Source organism: Charadrius vociferus, unplaced genomic scaffold, assembly GCF_000708025.1.
Source record: "Charadrius vociferus isolate BGI_N301 unplaced genomic scaffold, ASM70802v2 scaffold720, whole genome shotgun sequence".
In the NCBI taxonomy this organism is placed as follows: domain Eukaryota; kingdom Metazoa; phylum Chordata; class Aves; order Charadriiformes; family Charadriidae; genus Charadrius; species Charadrius vociferus.
Genome location: NW_009646598.1, coordinates 615,670 through 631,166, shown reverse-complemented (window position 1 = coordinate 631,166; position 15,497 = coordinate 615,670). Strand labels below are relative to the sequence as shown.

At 37.1% G+C, this 15,497-nt stretch overlaps 1 protein-coding gene across 1 annotated transcript in view; it reads right to left on the bottom strand.

Moving 5' to 3' along the window:
* Window positions 1-799: 799 nt before the first annotated feature.
* The window catches only part of DARS (aspartyl-tRNA synthetase), a 41,736-nt gene continuing 27,038 nt past the window's right edge, over window positions 800-15,497 (bottom strand). Inside the window, exons 7-15 of the mRNA XM_009886676.1 lie at window positions 11,200-11,311; window positions 9,161-9,295; window positions 7,853-8,000; window positions 6,739-6,885; window positions 5,681-5,723; window positions 4,911-4,991; window positions 4,173-4,284; window positions 3,158-3,229; window positions 800-1,436 (exon numbers count right to left, since the gene is read on the bottom strand). Coding sequence (XP_009884978.1) covers window positions 1,345-1,436; window positions 3,158-3,229; window positions 4,173-4,284; window positions 4,911-4,991; window positions 5,681-5,723; window positions 6,739-6,885; window positions 7,853-8,000; window positions 9,161-9,295; window positions 11,200-11,311 — 942 coding nt within the window. The 3' untranslated portion in view covers window positions 800-1,344. The remainder of the gene's footprint in view (window positions 1,437-3,157; window positions 3,230-4,172; window positions 4,285-4,910; window positions 4,992-5,680; window positions 5,724-6,738; window positions 6,886-7,852; window positions 8,001-9,160; window positions 9,296-11,199; window positions 11,312-15,497) is intronic.

Below are 15,497 nucleotides of genomic sequence, written 5' to 3'. Positions count from 1 at the left end.
GGTGCTGGAACCCCAGTATGAACTGGAGTCCAAGCGGTGTGCCACAGTGGGTACTGTGTTCTCCATCCCTCTGGCAGTGGAGTGCAGGCTGGGGTTTGCACGCTCCTGGAGGGAATGTCCAATACACCTGGAACTGTATGGCCCCAGGGTGGAAGCACAAAGTTTTCCTGCTTTTACTCTTCCTCAGGGCACATCCTTTTGGTTGGGAGGAGGAAGAGAAGTAGCTTTGCGCATCACTGCAAATTGAGGAGGTTGAAATAGGTGATTCATTTGAGAAAAAGGATGTCTACAAAAAATTTTAGAAGTTCTCTGACTTATAGAAACACCACATTTCTCTAAATATACAACAGTTGGGCTGTTCACAGCATTTTTAAAGGAAAAAAAATGAAATAGGTTGACTTACATTATTTGCTTCTCTTTCATTGGCAACAGATACATGAAATCCTTGCCCATTTGTTTTGTTTGTTATCCTAAAGGCTGGGTCAGGCAGGGAAACACAGGACCTGCTCTCAAACTCACCATCCATTTATTTTCTGAGAATATTATATATCCCTTGTGTATTCCACGAGTGTGTGTAACCTTCTATCCATTCTCCAATAGTAACCCAAAATAAAGAACAGGCCTATGGCTTGTATACAACTTTTTTTTAAAAAGGGAAGAAGATACAAAGAAAATAAATTTAAAATCTAGGCAGTTACTGCATCATTAAAAAAAAAAACAAACAAACCCTTATCAGTTCATTATTATCTTGTGAGGATACAAAGCAAAAACCAGAAAGACAGATATTGTATCTAATTTACTTTGAGAGATTTATTGCAATCTATTTTCACAATTTCATATGGAGACTTTTGTTAAGAATGTTCTTCTCACCTGCTTCTCTACCTGACACTCATGTAAATTAACAACTGGCTGGTTTCCTCCTGGTTTTTAAATTGCAAGCATCAGTTATTTTAGCTTTGAGCCAATTCTGTACTTCAGAATATTCAATCTTGCTGACATAAGTTAAAAATGCGGAATTTTTATTGCATAATTTATTAAAATATTTAGAAACATGATACAATTTAATGTGACACTAGAATACTAACTCAAAAGTATCACATTTTCATTAAAAATATGCACAGTTGTCAATAAAAAGAGTCTTGATCTGTTAAAATATTGTCTTTTAAATAAACACCTAAGGATAAAAAAAATTATTGTGGCACTTTAGTAAATGAGATGTTCCTTTTTTTTTATTGCATATTATAATGATCAAATCAATACAGGTTCCCCGGTAGCAGGGGGTATGCTTGCCATCGTATCATGTTTGCAGGGCAAATCACCTCAAACTTTCAAAAGCAGCTGATGTTAGGGTGTCAGTCGTTTGGGATCCCGTGGGAACATGGAGGTCTGACGAACGTTATGCAGCCCCAGGTACAGCATGGTTACTCTCTCCAGCCCTACAACAAATGGTAAAAACCCATCAGCATAGTCAGTCTTTTGCTCAAAACTCTTAGGAAGCTAAATGTATACCTCCAGCCAGCCTCACGTAGTAGGGTGACCAAAGACCGAGATGTATGCATTAGCGAGTCTGACTACAGAAAGGAGCCAGAACCAAAAATCAGGGATTTTGCATACAGTGCCTTCTGCCACGAAGAGGTTTTGTGTCGAACATGTATCAATAAGCAATGGTACTCAACCCTGCTCTGAATCACTTTGGACTTCCAAGAATGATGGTATAGAAAATTGAAATGGGAGGTGGGTAACTGGGAGAGCTGGATCTTGAATACAGTAACAGGAGTATAATCCAAACCAGTCTTATTAGCTTCAGAGTTAAGTGCCATAAGCGACTCCAGTAAAAACTGGAGAAGCTTATCCCAAACCCTCTACAGTACAAAAATGCAGATTCAGTAATACGTACCCGTGTTATCTGCTGATATCTTTATGATAATAAATATGTCACTGGTCATTATCTTCTTTCTTCCTGAAATCTTAGAGGTTATGTGTGTACTGTGGAAAATGGAAGGATTCCCTAATCCATGGGGCTACGTACGCACCCCAGCCATGCCGAGATGCATACTAGTTTTCACGCACTGCCCCCCTATGTTCTGGTTTCCATCTGAAACAGCTAGTGTGAATTCTCACAGCATCTCCTGTTTGGCTGGTACTTGGCCTGGCCTCTGGCATGTGCCGTGAGGAGTGTTTACTCTGCAGAAGAGATGTAGCTTCAGCTTCCTTGAATACAGTTCTGACTGGCCTAAACGATTTCGGATCATCTGCAAATGCTGCATCTCCTCTGATCACAAGTACTGCACGATCATCGACGCTTACATCTTGTAGGTATTTCAAAACAGTTGTCTCAGCATATCGCAGATCTAATGCATTTACTGAAGGCGTATACTCAGGAAGTTGTTCTGAGAACATGCTGAGAATCTACTTAATATACTTCACAAAAGTAAGGTAAATGCAGAAAGACTGAATCAAAGAAATCATTGTGTTTATTGATCAGGACCTACAAAGTGTCCTACTTGCTTATGCATAAACATATTTCATGCTGCTAATGAAAGCAATGTGCATAACTGTAAATTGTTATCATTAAGATGCCTAGAACCTATCTATTTTTTATTTTATTATGCAAAATACACCCAATACACGAAGCCTCAACACCTTTGCTGAAACAATTAGCATCAGCCAAACTGATCAGTGACAATCAGTCAAATCACTGAATAAGACAGAAGGAATCACTTATTTCTCCTCACTGCAGAACAGCTTCATCAAATGCACTAGGAGACCAGTGGCTTCTGGTATTAGTAGGCTATGATAAATCCATACATAATACAGTATTGTCTTGCTTCCTTGAATTTTCCTCATTGGTGAAATTTGAGAGTGATGTGCCCCTCTAATAAATCGGCTTTTTTTCTTGTGATCACCTACTTTTTAAACTTGCCAAACTACGCCATTAATATTTTGCCTGTTTTACAATGATCCTTACATTTTAGCTTCTCTCCTTAAAATTCTCCAGGATAAACATCCCCACACTTTTACCTAACAAGGCTACTATTCTGAATTTTATATGGAACCCTGCTTGAGACTGAGCAGTTTAAATTAAGCTCAGGTGTCCTGGTTTGAGGCTAACATCAGGCTAACACAGAACAGAACAAAATAAAATACAGATACTTACCTATTCCACCACCTGCGTGTGGAGGTGCACCAAAACGAAAGGAATCGATATAAGCCTTTATCTTCTCCAAATCTAGGGAGGAAAAAGATGTGTTTCTCACCCGCTTAGTGAACCCTAAGCCAAACATACAAATGACTAGACAACTGCAAAGACAACAAAAAAATTACCAATTTAACTTACAAACTAACACTGGGGTTTTACTCATTAAACATATACATTATCTAGGACTATCTAGAAATTACGACTGTATTTATAATTTTGTTGATTACTTAATCAGGGAAGAAATTCAAGAACAGAGTAAGAGCTATGCCCAACTGTTTATTGTAACTTACAGAAAATGGTGACTTCTTGAATAAACTGCAGTGAGAAAGCAAAGACTTAGCAACTATTTTTCTATCTTGCTACAGTGGGAGCTACTCCTTTTTTGCTACTGCTGACCTGCCACTTCACTTTACCATTCACTGAAAGCATAATTTTAATCTACATTCTGCTCTCAGGATCTCCACCTGATTTACTCTTTTACCCTTCTACTGTTAGCTGGCCTTGTCCCTGCTGAGTCTTTTGTGTTTTGTTTTGTTTCTTTTTAAATTTCACCACGGGAGACTTCTTGCTTATTTGCTCAGTTCAAGATTTAAAAAGGAGAGCCAACCAAGACTCCGCTAGAGTACTCTGTAAAAAGTTTCCGAGAGTACAGAGAGGCACAACTGAACGAGACTTGTTTGTCGACTCTCATTCTGTTGAATGTATTTCCTGCATTACATTCTTCTAAAGACCTCGGAAACAATTCCTTTTCATCAAGGTGTTGCTGGGAAACTAACTAGTTTCTTAGTGCCACCACTCTAGATTAAAATGATTAAACAGAATTAGATGGATTAACACGATGAATAAACAGTACTGTGATTTTAGCACTACTGCCATATAGCAAATTCTGCCTCAAATTCTTTCTCTTAAGGAAACAAATCCAATCATGAGTTATATTCTTTCAAATTCAGGGTCATGTTGTTTGACGTGTTACCGATGCCGTGATGCTGGGCTCTTTCTGTCAGCAGCTGAGGATCGTGAATTCGCTGAGCTCCAGACAAGATCTCTTCCCCTCTCATGAACATATCGTAAGAGTTAGAGTTTTTCTGGAAAAACAAAGATGAGTTTATTTCCTACCTACAGTTGCTCTATCCTTAGGTGGCAAACGTGCACCTCAATAACTTCACTTATGAGATCCAAAGTTGTGGAATAAGCGCAATGTATCTGCAGTCTGCCCGGGAATTACAGCCCTTTGGCTCCTCTCATTAGACTGGAGTTGATTTAAAAAACTGAAGTTCATCCACAGGTCCTTTGAAAAACCATTACACTTGCATGTAGTTATTCCAGCAAAAGATGCTCTAAAGATATTTACCCTGGATTTAGGAATAAACTGGGGAATGTTAAAAAGCACATTTTCTGTTAAGGTGTTTGTTGCCCTGGAAGAATGTTTTTGCCTCTTTTCAGTGATGGCAGCGTGCTCTGACCATGGGGGTCTCTTCATAGAGCCCAACTTTAGGTAGATTTGTTTCTTCTGGTATGTTTTCACCAGTGAAGAGTAACTGTAAACATTTTACAAGTCATGTAACACTGACCTAATCTTGTTATCAGAATTTTAATATAACAGCAGATCATATAAATATAGTTTATCTATTCTGTCAAGTTATCCCTACATGAAATAATTTAAACTACAAAAATAAAAAAAACATTGACAACAACAAAGAATTTTACTTACAGGGTTTACTGGGTCTGGCATTGTATAAAAAGGCCTCACAGCAAGAGGGTATTTGTCAAGAATATAGAAGTCCGTGTCATACTGAAAGAAAGTAATTTAAAACAGTTAGTACAAGAGAAAATGATGTACAGAACAAATTACAAGAGGAAGGCACAACCACTGAATCTGTGAAATAAAATAAAAAAAAGATCTCCCAATGACTTCCCAGGAATTTGATAACATTATCATAAAAAAATAAGTTCTCAGTAAAAGCTGTGTATTATTTTTCAGTTTTCCAGTACTACTTCTAGTGTAAACTTATAAATGTTTAGCCGTAAAATGTCTTGCTGTAGTAACGGGTACTTATTTATTTTTGACAAAGATCTCATCTTCTTCTATAGATTTGGTTAGAATGTAGTTTTAGTTGTTTGGGTTTGTTTTTTTTTAATTATCATACGAACTGGCTTTGGAATGTACTATCCTGTTTAATGTACTCAGTATAACAGATGATAAACACAAAAGATTGAAAATGGTTTGAAACAGCTTATTAATGATAAAAACAAAACTGTCAGTACATTAAATAAGCAGCAAAATGGGAATGCAGTCAATTAAAACATGCTTGTGCTAATCACAAACTCTTCCCAACTTCTACATGTTCTGCCATACTGTATTCTCAATCAGCATGTAAAAAGTTGTTTTACATGAAGTAGGCATTTATATCAACCCAATGACTTCATGACATCAGGTTTCAGATTCCGCGACAAATTCATTTATTCTAAAATAATTATTACCTTTTCCTTTACCAGGCGTCCCAGGAGCTTTTCATTAGGTGTGCTGAAAAAGATTATCACCGTTAAAATCAAGTGATATAAATTCGCACCAATTATATACTTCATAAAGCTAAAAAGATTTCAAATTACAGATCTGCCGCACCCCGCCCTTTATAAAATCTAGTACGTGTTTCTGAATGTTTTGGATTGTGCAGACAGAAATTTCAGAAATAAAGTATATTTATTTCTTTTCCTAAATATTTTGTATCGGTCCTAGAAATCCCTTAAATTAACTGATACCTAAAGATATTCTTGCTCTTAGTGTAACTACTTCCTAGTCTCGATATTCTGATTACTGAAGAATTGTGTACTCTGTTTCCTATTGGCATACACCTTGTGCAGCCATTTCGTCTTAAGCACAATAAGTGAGAAACAGCATAAGCAGTTGCTGAGGAAATTATTTTCCTCTTTCAAACTCTTACAATTCAAACTTCTTCGACACACAGATCGTTTAACTGTAAATTCACACATTATCCCGATGGTACTGGATATATTATGGGAAAGAACAGAAATGGTTTAACTTAGTGTCTTTAGAAAATTTTATATATAACCAGTTAATTAAAGCCCTCTTTCAGTAAACCAATGGGAACGCAATCATGATTGCTTAATCGTTTTCCTGAGAGGTGGAAAGAAGAAATGGGAAGGTCTTACTGAAAAGAAAGACTTTAAGACTGAAGAATCTTTTTGTTTAATCCTATTCGAAGATGTGACAATTCACACGAAGGAGTGCAATTGTAAGAAGATTAAATGCTGCTTATTCTTAGAAGGTTCAAGTTACTCTCACTTTATGCTGTAAGTTATTTTCTTTAGGATTTCAGAGTTTGTACATATAGTCTATATTAAAATAAAGGACTTTTTTCAAATCCATTCATTTATTTGTCAAGAGATCTGAATGTGAGTACTGTTTATTCCTCTAAAAGCTCGTGGTCCCTTCTTGAGGGCTGTCAGTTGCACGGTACAAAACTGATGCTTTATTACCACTTTCACAAGACCGACACATTTGTGTACTGCCAAAGTACCTCAGATCTTCTTCATCACCCATCTCAACACCAGCCTCTCTAAGCATGGCCACAGCTTCGCGGTATTCCAGCCTCAGAGTTGGCTCCAAAAACTTAAATGGCTCACACGGGAACTGTTTGTTCACTGTCTGAATTTCAGTTTGGAATCTATATATGAGGAAACAAGAACAGAAGCAAAATATGAAACAATCAAGAAATGTACTCTTCTTGCATCCAATAACGACTTTGCAATGGCAATACAATTTTGCCACAAGAGGTCCCTCTTGCAACATAAAAATAAAGCCACTTCTGGATAAATTCTGTACAATCCTGATGAAATGCTTCATGTAAGTTAATGCATCTACTTCAATGATATACGTGTTAATATTTTACTATTACTTCTGTTTTATTCCTTTTGTAAGAAATAATTTACTAGGTCAAATTTTCACAGTAAAGACATCGAGAAATCATCCCTTTGATTTGTAATATTTACCCAGGTTCTTCTTTGATTTGAGTAATATCCTATTTCAAATATAAAAGAGAAATTTCCTTCTAGACAGATGAAAAGATTTGCATTTCTGCTGGCAAGATAGTCTAATTTGTAAGCAAATGAAAACCATTTCCTAAAGTTTGGCCTGGCTTTTTAATGAGTTAGACTGTGAATAATGGAAAATAATCTTTGCTGCATTTGTGGCATAGATGCTGGCTGTTACAGTAAATTTGATTCAAGAAAAACTTTCTTAGATAGTAAATATTAGAATTAATTTCAAAACAGAACAATCAGTCTATCTGTAGTGGCACAAAAAGAAGGACGTTTTAAATTAATGACGGATCGTTTCTGTTAGGAAGTCCTAAAGCAAGAATTTTTCTTAGTGCAGGCTAGCATACTCTACGAGATGCAACTCAGGCCAAAAACCGACAGTTTACTGGCATATGGCTTGAATGAACTTTAAAAGTCAGGCACAAAAAATAGTTAAGAGCAAAGCAAAAATGTTTGGGTTTAAGTTGTGTTGTAAATCAGATTACTAACGCTTATCAGACAAGCTGAGGATTAAATGCTCACCCACATCATACCAGAGTGCAAGAGATCTCAAACAAATGAAGTTGCTCATGAAACGGAAAAAGCTCTCATTACCTTTCCTGAAGTCCCTTGAATATCTGCACCAAGGTATCTGCAATCTCATCTACCACTTCATGATAGTGATAGTTAAAAGCCATTTCAATATCCAGACCAACAAACTCAGTCAGGTGTCTGTGTGTATTGGAGTCCTCAGCTCTAAATACTGTAAAATTAAACAACAGAAATTCTAACTGACCTGAAATTATCATTCCATTTTGAAAAATAACACTGACAATCAATCACATCAGCATATGGATCAGGCAGACAATGCTGTCTTTAGACATGACAATTCCCACTGAAAAACAAAAAGAAAACTAGCTGCCTCAGAGCATCATTTATAACAACAGTGACAGCATTATTGTAGCTGTGGTGTTCAAAGGATACAAGACAGACACGACTTTAGAGAGCCAGTATCTCTTGTTAGACCAACAGACAGAAGTGGAAAAAACAGGCGAGCTTTCAGGCACACAAGAACTTTCAGATTTGAAAACCGCCTTTTTCAGAGGAAATGGACTTGTGCATGTGTTCTTGGTGGGTTTTTTTTTCAGATATACGAGTCTAATATATCTTCCTATAAACCATGACCCATTTGTTAGTAATTAACAAGAAATTTAAGATCTTCTGAATTACCAGGACCATTTGTTTATTTTATAAGCTGTTACTGACTTGTTTTCCAGCATTTCCAGCCTACATATCTTTAAACCTGTCTTTGAGGCCTTAGAAAAAAAAAAGCTGTATTACCACCTAAGGAGGCCACATCCTATTAGCTTTTGAGAAAGAGAGAGCGTGAAAATTATTAATTTTTTATTGTTTATTGACAGCCCAGTTAAAAGTATGCGTTTTCTAAGTAAAGCTGTTTGGTACATGTACAAAAGCAAGGGATAAGTATATGTTAATATGCAATCTGAAGTAGATAAAACCTAGCTTGCCTATTTTAACTGCTTACTACTGGACAACTAAAGGCAATTAGGCAACTACTGGGCACGGTTAACAAGAAACTATGGCTTCAGTAATCACAGCGTTGTTCCACTTTTTACTAACTTCATCATACTATCAATTTCCAATGCAACTCGATTCTTTCTCCCTGCAGAACAGCAGGCACTGGAGAAGAGTAATCCACCCTTATTTCAGCATTTTAGTTTTGTTCCAGCAACTTTGCTACTCTCATTAGTCACCCCAACTGAGATTTGTGCTTGGTAAGTGAAACTATGTTAAGTGAAACCATTCAAAGCTTTCAGTGTGCGTGTTATCTTATTTGTACCGCAGCTGCTAAAAGCCATCACTGCACACTTCACACTTTGAATAAACCAACGCTTTTCTTACCTGGCCCAACGCAAAAAACCTTTTCAAAGTCAGCACATATACACATCTGCTTGTACAGCTGTGGGGACTGAGCCAGGTAGGCACTGCTTTTGAAGTATGATACAGTAAACACATTGGCTCCTCCTTCACTGGCAGCTGAAAAGCAAACGCTTGCAGTAATTATTAAAATCAAAATGTAAAAACTAAATCAGAGGTACAATAATAGACTATTGCTCTTACATTTAGAGATCAGAAGGAGATTTTACTTCAAAGCATATTCCCATTAATGGTCTTTTGCAGCTCTGTTTAAAATGTTACTATTCCCAGCTGTCCTTCACCTTCAAGTGAGAACAGCCGAGAACGTGTGCTTGTACCACCACATCTACTTGCAGCCCAACACTTCTGTGGAAACCAATCTTTATCAGTGACGTAGGCTTCCAGGGGTTAACTGCAGAGGCTGAGATGAAAGCGCATATCCTGTTTTGCCAGGACCATCCTCTCTAACTGAAGGCATAAATATCTCGGAGCCAAAACTAGATTTACCAGAGGACATCTGCCAAAGGTATAAAGCTTTTTCTCAGTTTGAGGCAGTTTTCAAAGAAGGTTACGTTAAGAGAATAGGAACCAAGAACACGTGCATTTGAATCCCTTACTGCAAACTGCCTACCAAAACTGAGTCACTTTACCTTTCCATTCCCCAGTGTGTGATATGAGAGTTACAGTTGCCTGACTTGCTAACAAAAGCACGCCAGAGTGAAAGATTGGTTAATAACCTTTGAAAGTTCTAATGTTAACATAACTCTAGCTAAAGTACTAATTATTATTATTACTAACCATTCCACTGAGATTAATGTTTCTTTTCTTTCATTACCACTACTCCCACGGAAATTCAGTGAATATTTACAGTTATTTTTGAATACAGGTAACTTTTAAAATCCCAAATCTTAAACAGCTATGATATTTAAATTTGAAGTTTAGTAAGGATCGCATCGATTTAACTTGGTTATTTTTACAAAATATGATCTCATTCAAACAATAGGATGCTTGCTTGCTTGCTTTCAATGGTACACTGCACAGTAAGAATAGCACACTTCCTCAAAGGTCCTACGTAAATAAACTACTTGGGAGTCTTTAGTACTTCATGCTGTTTCAACTGTCTCTGTAGGAAAAAAGTTATCTAATCTTATAGTTCAATGATACTCATCACGTTGGAAGAATAGTTGCTTACATGTATTTTGTTAAAAAGCCCTTTTTTATCTCAGTCAAGAGCTGTCCTCAAAAATATAAATACAGAAGTATACAATTCAGTAGGCAAAATGTATGCATATAATGAATACACATACAATGAGAATAATACAAATATTCTGCCTTACATTTTCTGTGCCATATGTCTTAGTGACATCAACAAAACCTCAAACACCAATGAGATGGAAGAAAAACATCCATCCATAGATCAAGTAATCTGACTTTGAAAACAATACAGCAGCTCAACAACAGAACTAGAAGCAAAATCTACATTTTCAGACTTTCAGTCGGGCTGAAGCTGTTATGCCACGCTTTCAGAAAAATGATCTGCCACCTTCTATGTAGCCATATGCTCACTGCTAAAGAAGTGACATATTGTATATAATGGCATCATCTTTTACACCATTATATGTTTGTTGTAACTTCTTTATGATGGAAGCTGCTTTTAATCTAAATTAGAGTAGGGTTTTTTTTAATACTGGGAATAGAACTGGCAGCGCTCAACACTGAGAACACTGATTTGAAGAACAATGCATATGATCAGACATCTGTATTTAACCAAACTAAAACTTTAAATGCACTGTAAAGTACCTAAATCAGGTATAAATAATATTTGTTTTGTCATTCTTATAAAACCCAAAGCCAGCAGAAAAGTAAAGAACAACTTTGATACCTGCTAGAAGAAGTTTGCTATGTTGCATCTAAATTAGAAATAGAACTTAATAAATAAAAACTTACTAAATTTTTGGCAGATAGGCATGCTGAGCAACTGTAAAAGAAGCAGACCTGTAGCTGCTGGATCACATATACACTACCTGAAATGATTTTGGGAGTCTGAATTTCCACAAATCCCTTGCGAATAAGAGTTTCTCGGAAAAGCTGACAAATACCAGACTGAAGGCTGAAGATTGCCTGACTAGTGGAGGTCTATAAGAAAAAGATAAAATAATGAATCCTGAGTTAGTTTTTCCTGACTCTGTTATTTTTTCTGGACAGATGGAAGGATGAATCTCTTCTCTTACAAACACTTCCTTATTGTATTTGCCTAAACAGAGAAAAGTGCAAATTGGTAATTGTTTATTACACAAAAAGAAACAGCAAAGGAAACAAGAGAAACTCCTTGTTTCAATTTATGGCGTATTCAGTTATAAAAGAGGCACTATGATCAATTCTACATTTAAGGAATCACTGATTTATGAGATGTGCTTCTGCAAATAAAGGTTTTACAGTAAGAAATTGAATAAAAACATTAAACCTATTAAAAAGCTTTCAGCACACTGAACTAGAACAGCTACAGTAATATACAGCACATGATAAAAGCAAAACCCTCAATAACTTCAATGTGGTAGAAATGTTTGTGTCTATTAAAGGCTACCAAATACAATGTTTTTCATGGAAAAACACAGCCACATGTTAACACGTTAGCCACATGTACACCACTGGCACAAAAACATCCCAAAACTCCCAGCATTTAAAACAGTCCATATAACGCCCGATCATATTAACTGCAGTTCTGTCTTTCCAAAATTTACTCCAAAAGTAGATTCAGCTGAATACCAAAAGTAGATTTAGATGAATTGATCATTTTCATTTTGTTTACGTACGTGACACAGTTAAGCTACTTATCTGGTTAGCAAATACCTACGCTGTAACACTCTTGGGCTTTAGTGTGAAGAAAAAAAACCAACCCTTAGCGAATGCTGAAAACACTGCAATACACTGAACCCATATCTGATTTTGTGCTTGCAGCATTTAAGACCTGACGGTTAGCAACCTAGAAGCGTATATAAAACCTAACATATTCTTGCAAACAACTACGAGAACAGTTTTTTACGACAAACTGCGTCATAGCACTGTTTACTTCTCCTTTCGGAAAGGTACCCGACTTTTCAGTTAGGGTAAGAGCCGCCTTGTGGGCTTTTTCACATGACTCCTACCAAACCACAAAACAAAAAACCCCCAACCAAAACACATTATATAAGCACCCAAATTCAGACAGTCAGTCAGTACATACGTTGAAATAAAGCTACCATCCATCATCTCTGCAAAATAAAGATATCACTTCACAGGAAAAAAAAAAAACAAAAGAGAAAACTGTAATAATACTGCAGATCTGTAGTAATTTGGAGGTTTTTGCAATTTTAGCTGACCGATAAAGTATCTGTGTAAGTGGTTGAGCCTAGTAAATAATCGCTAGCAGCTCTCACTGTCTGATAGCATTAACCACAGCCGCTACTCCCACTACTTTCAAAATGAAGGAAATGAGGTTTTGAGCAACAGTTACAAAAGTACCCTCAAACTTTTTCACCTTTTTTACGTGGGTCTCCTAGAATCAGACACATGCTACGACTTTGCCTGAGTTCTGGGCATAATTTGGCAGTGTTACATCAAAGCACCGGGATGATTCAAAGGGATATTTTATTTTAATTTTTCTCAACCATCTCCTACTTAGAAAGTGAAAGACACTTTCCAAGAGATGACAACTTAAACAGTCACATTTAGGTTTACCAATACAGTTTTTGATAAAATAGACAAATTTCTAAAAATGCTGAAAGACAAAATGTGTAACATTTATTTAAAGTGGGATAGTAATAATGCCTCCTCTACCCTTCTGATGAACCAACACTGGTTTCATGCCAGAGCATGTAAGAATGCAGTTCGAAATCATACAGCCCTAGGAAAAAGAAAAAGGGTTGCTAAACCCAACCTGAAAGCAATTGCTTGGTCTGACCTAAAAGTCTGCACAGAAGCACAGCCAGTCAATTACTATCAAGGGTCTCCACTAACAATAGTTCTTCAGGTAGTAACTCTTCCTGGTTTTAGTGAGGATGGAGAGCAAAGACTTCGTCTTCCTAAACCCCTCTATAATGATAAAGTATGCTTAAAAAATAGTATTTATGAAAGCAGCCAAATTCACTGCTCTGGATGCTGAAGCTTTTATTTAACTACAGACCAAGGGAAGAACAAGCAGCAATTCTCAAATTAGGTTGGACAAGACCACTCTTCTTTCTACCAGAGGTAGCTGAGTTTCAGTGCCCGTTCACTCAGAGACTGCCAACAAGGATAACTGTTGAGAATTTGGGACACTGCAGTCTCCTTCTAAGAATTAAACAGACCAACAAGCCGTTTGAGAGAACCTCCTAACGAACCTGTTCCTAAGGGGTTGGTACTGGGACCGGTGCTGTTTAACATCGTTGTTGGCGACATGGATGTTGGGATGGAGCACACCCTCAGCAAGTTTGCCGATGACATCAAGCTGTGTGGAGCAGTTCACACGCGGGAGGGGAGGGATGCCATCCAGAGGGACCTGGACAGGCTGGAGAGGTGGGCCTGTGCTAACCTCATGAAGTTCAACAAGGCCAAGTGCAAGGTCCTGCATGTGGGCTGGGGCAATCCCATGTACAAACACAGGCTGGGTGGAGAATGGATCAAGAGCAGCCCCGAGCAGGACTTGGGGTTGCTAGCTGATGAGAAGCTCAACATGACCCAGCAATGTGTGCTCGCAGCCCAGAAGGCCAACCGTATCCTGGGCTGCATCAAAAGAAGTGTGGCCAGCAGGGCAAGGAAGATGATTCTGCTCCTCTGCTCTCGTGAGAGCCCACCTGGAATGCTCTGTCCGGCTCTGGAGCCCATTTGAGCTACCACATTTAGGTACAATACAGCAACCTGAAGACAGAGAAAGCTGTCAGAATGAATTGATTTTTACCTTTACCTTAAATAAGATTTGCCGTGGCGTTCTTTTCCTGTAGTGTTTATGCTAATATGAACTCTTCCACATACAAATTGACAAACTATCTTACTTGAGACTATGGCAAAGACAGCAAATATTCCTTCAAGAGTTAAGCCGAAGCAGAAACAAACTTAAGCCACTTAAATGCTGTTGCAGATAATAGTGTTGATGTTTTAACTTGGTCTGCAGAGTTGATTTTACAGGAAAATTCATTATTTTTAACAATCACCTTTGTTACAGGCAGCAGAAAAAATGTTTAGCTAACAATGCTGAAATATGAGTTTTGGTCATAACCTCACTCTAATTTTACCAGTGTGTTTATTATTTAAATGCCACAAAGGAAAATATTCATAATAATAGAAGCGAGCCTATTTTAACACTATAAGCAAGATTATAAAAACAATTGTCACGTTTCATTCAGCACAAGCAGCAGTGTGTCGTCTCAAACCGGGCCACAGTGCTAAACTAATAGCCATGTAAGTTGCCAGAGACCAACAAATGGGTTTCAGTAGAATTGAGGGCAGTTAACACTTCATGTGATCCTATCTCACAGAGGTGCGACTGAGGCACAGCCGTGCAAAGTTGTGAACTTTTCTTTTTACTCTCATGTCAGCTGTAGAATTTGTTCCACTCTCACCTCAGTTTTGCTTTCCTGTTTGCCTGCTGTAACTACCTACCTTCCATCATGAACAATCACTAAATACATAAAGTAGGCTAAATAAAAAGGGAAAATGATTTAATTTATACTCTTTTAAGTAATATACATTATTTTAAATAACGTAAATATTTTTATATTCCTCTACTATATATATGAGAAATGAAGGTTTTGCTACGAAATAGGATTTATGTTAAATAAAAATTTTTTAACCCCAAAGTGACTGCAGTCAACTTTTATTCAAGTTTCAATATTACTTAAGAGTATAAGAAGACACAAACATGAAGTTTGTTGTCTAAATGACTGGGATTGTGTTATTTCTTCACTACCAAATCACTACCCACCACAAAATAACCTGTACATCTGCTTGTTCATTACAGCTTGAATTCAGTCAGGAAAAACACGGCTTTTGCAATGAGTAAATTGAATTCAACACAATGAAATCAAGCTTGAAGTAATCAAGTATTTTGAAAAAAACTGCATTAACATCAGTCTACAGTTGACTTATCATATAACATAGTCTGACATCCATAAACTACTAAAGATACAGTTTAATGTTTATGCTCTAACCTGAGCAGTTTAAACAGGGTAATATTGACCCTAAAAAGACCATGCTTTGGTCTCTATGAGCTGTGCATTAGCAGACAGAATTACAGCATCAGGACTGCAAAATACATATAACTCAAGTCAAATTTGGACAGATACTGTTAAGATAAAAACCCTGCTGA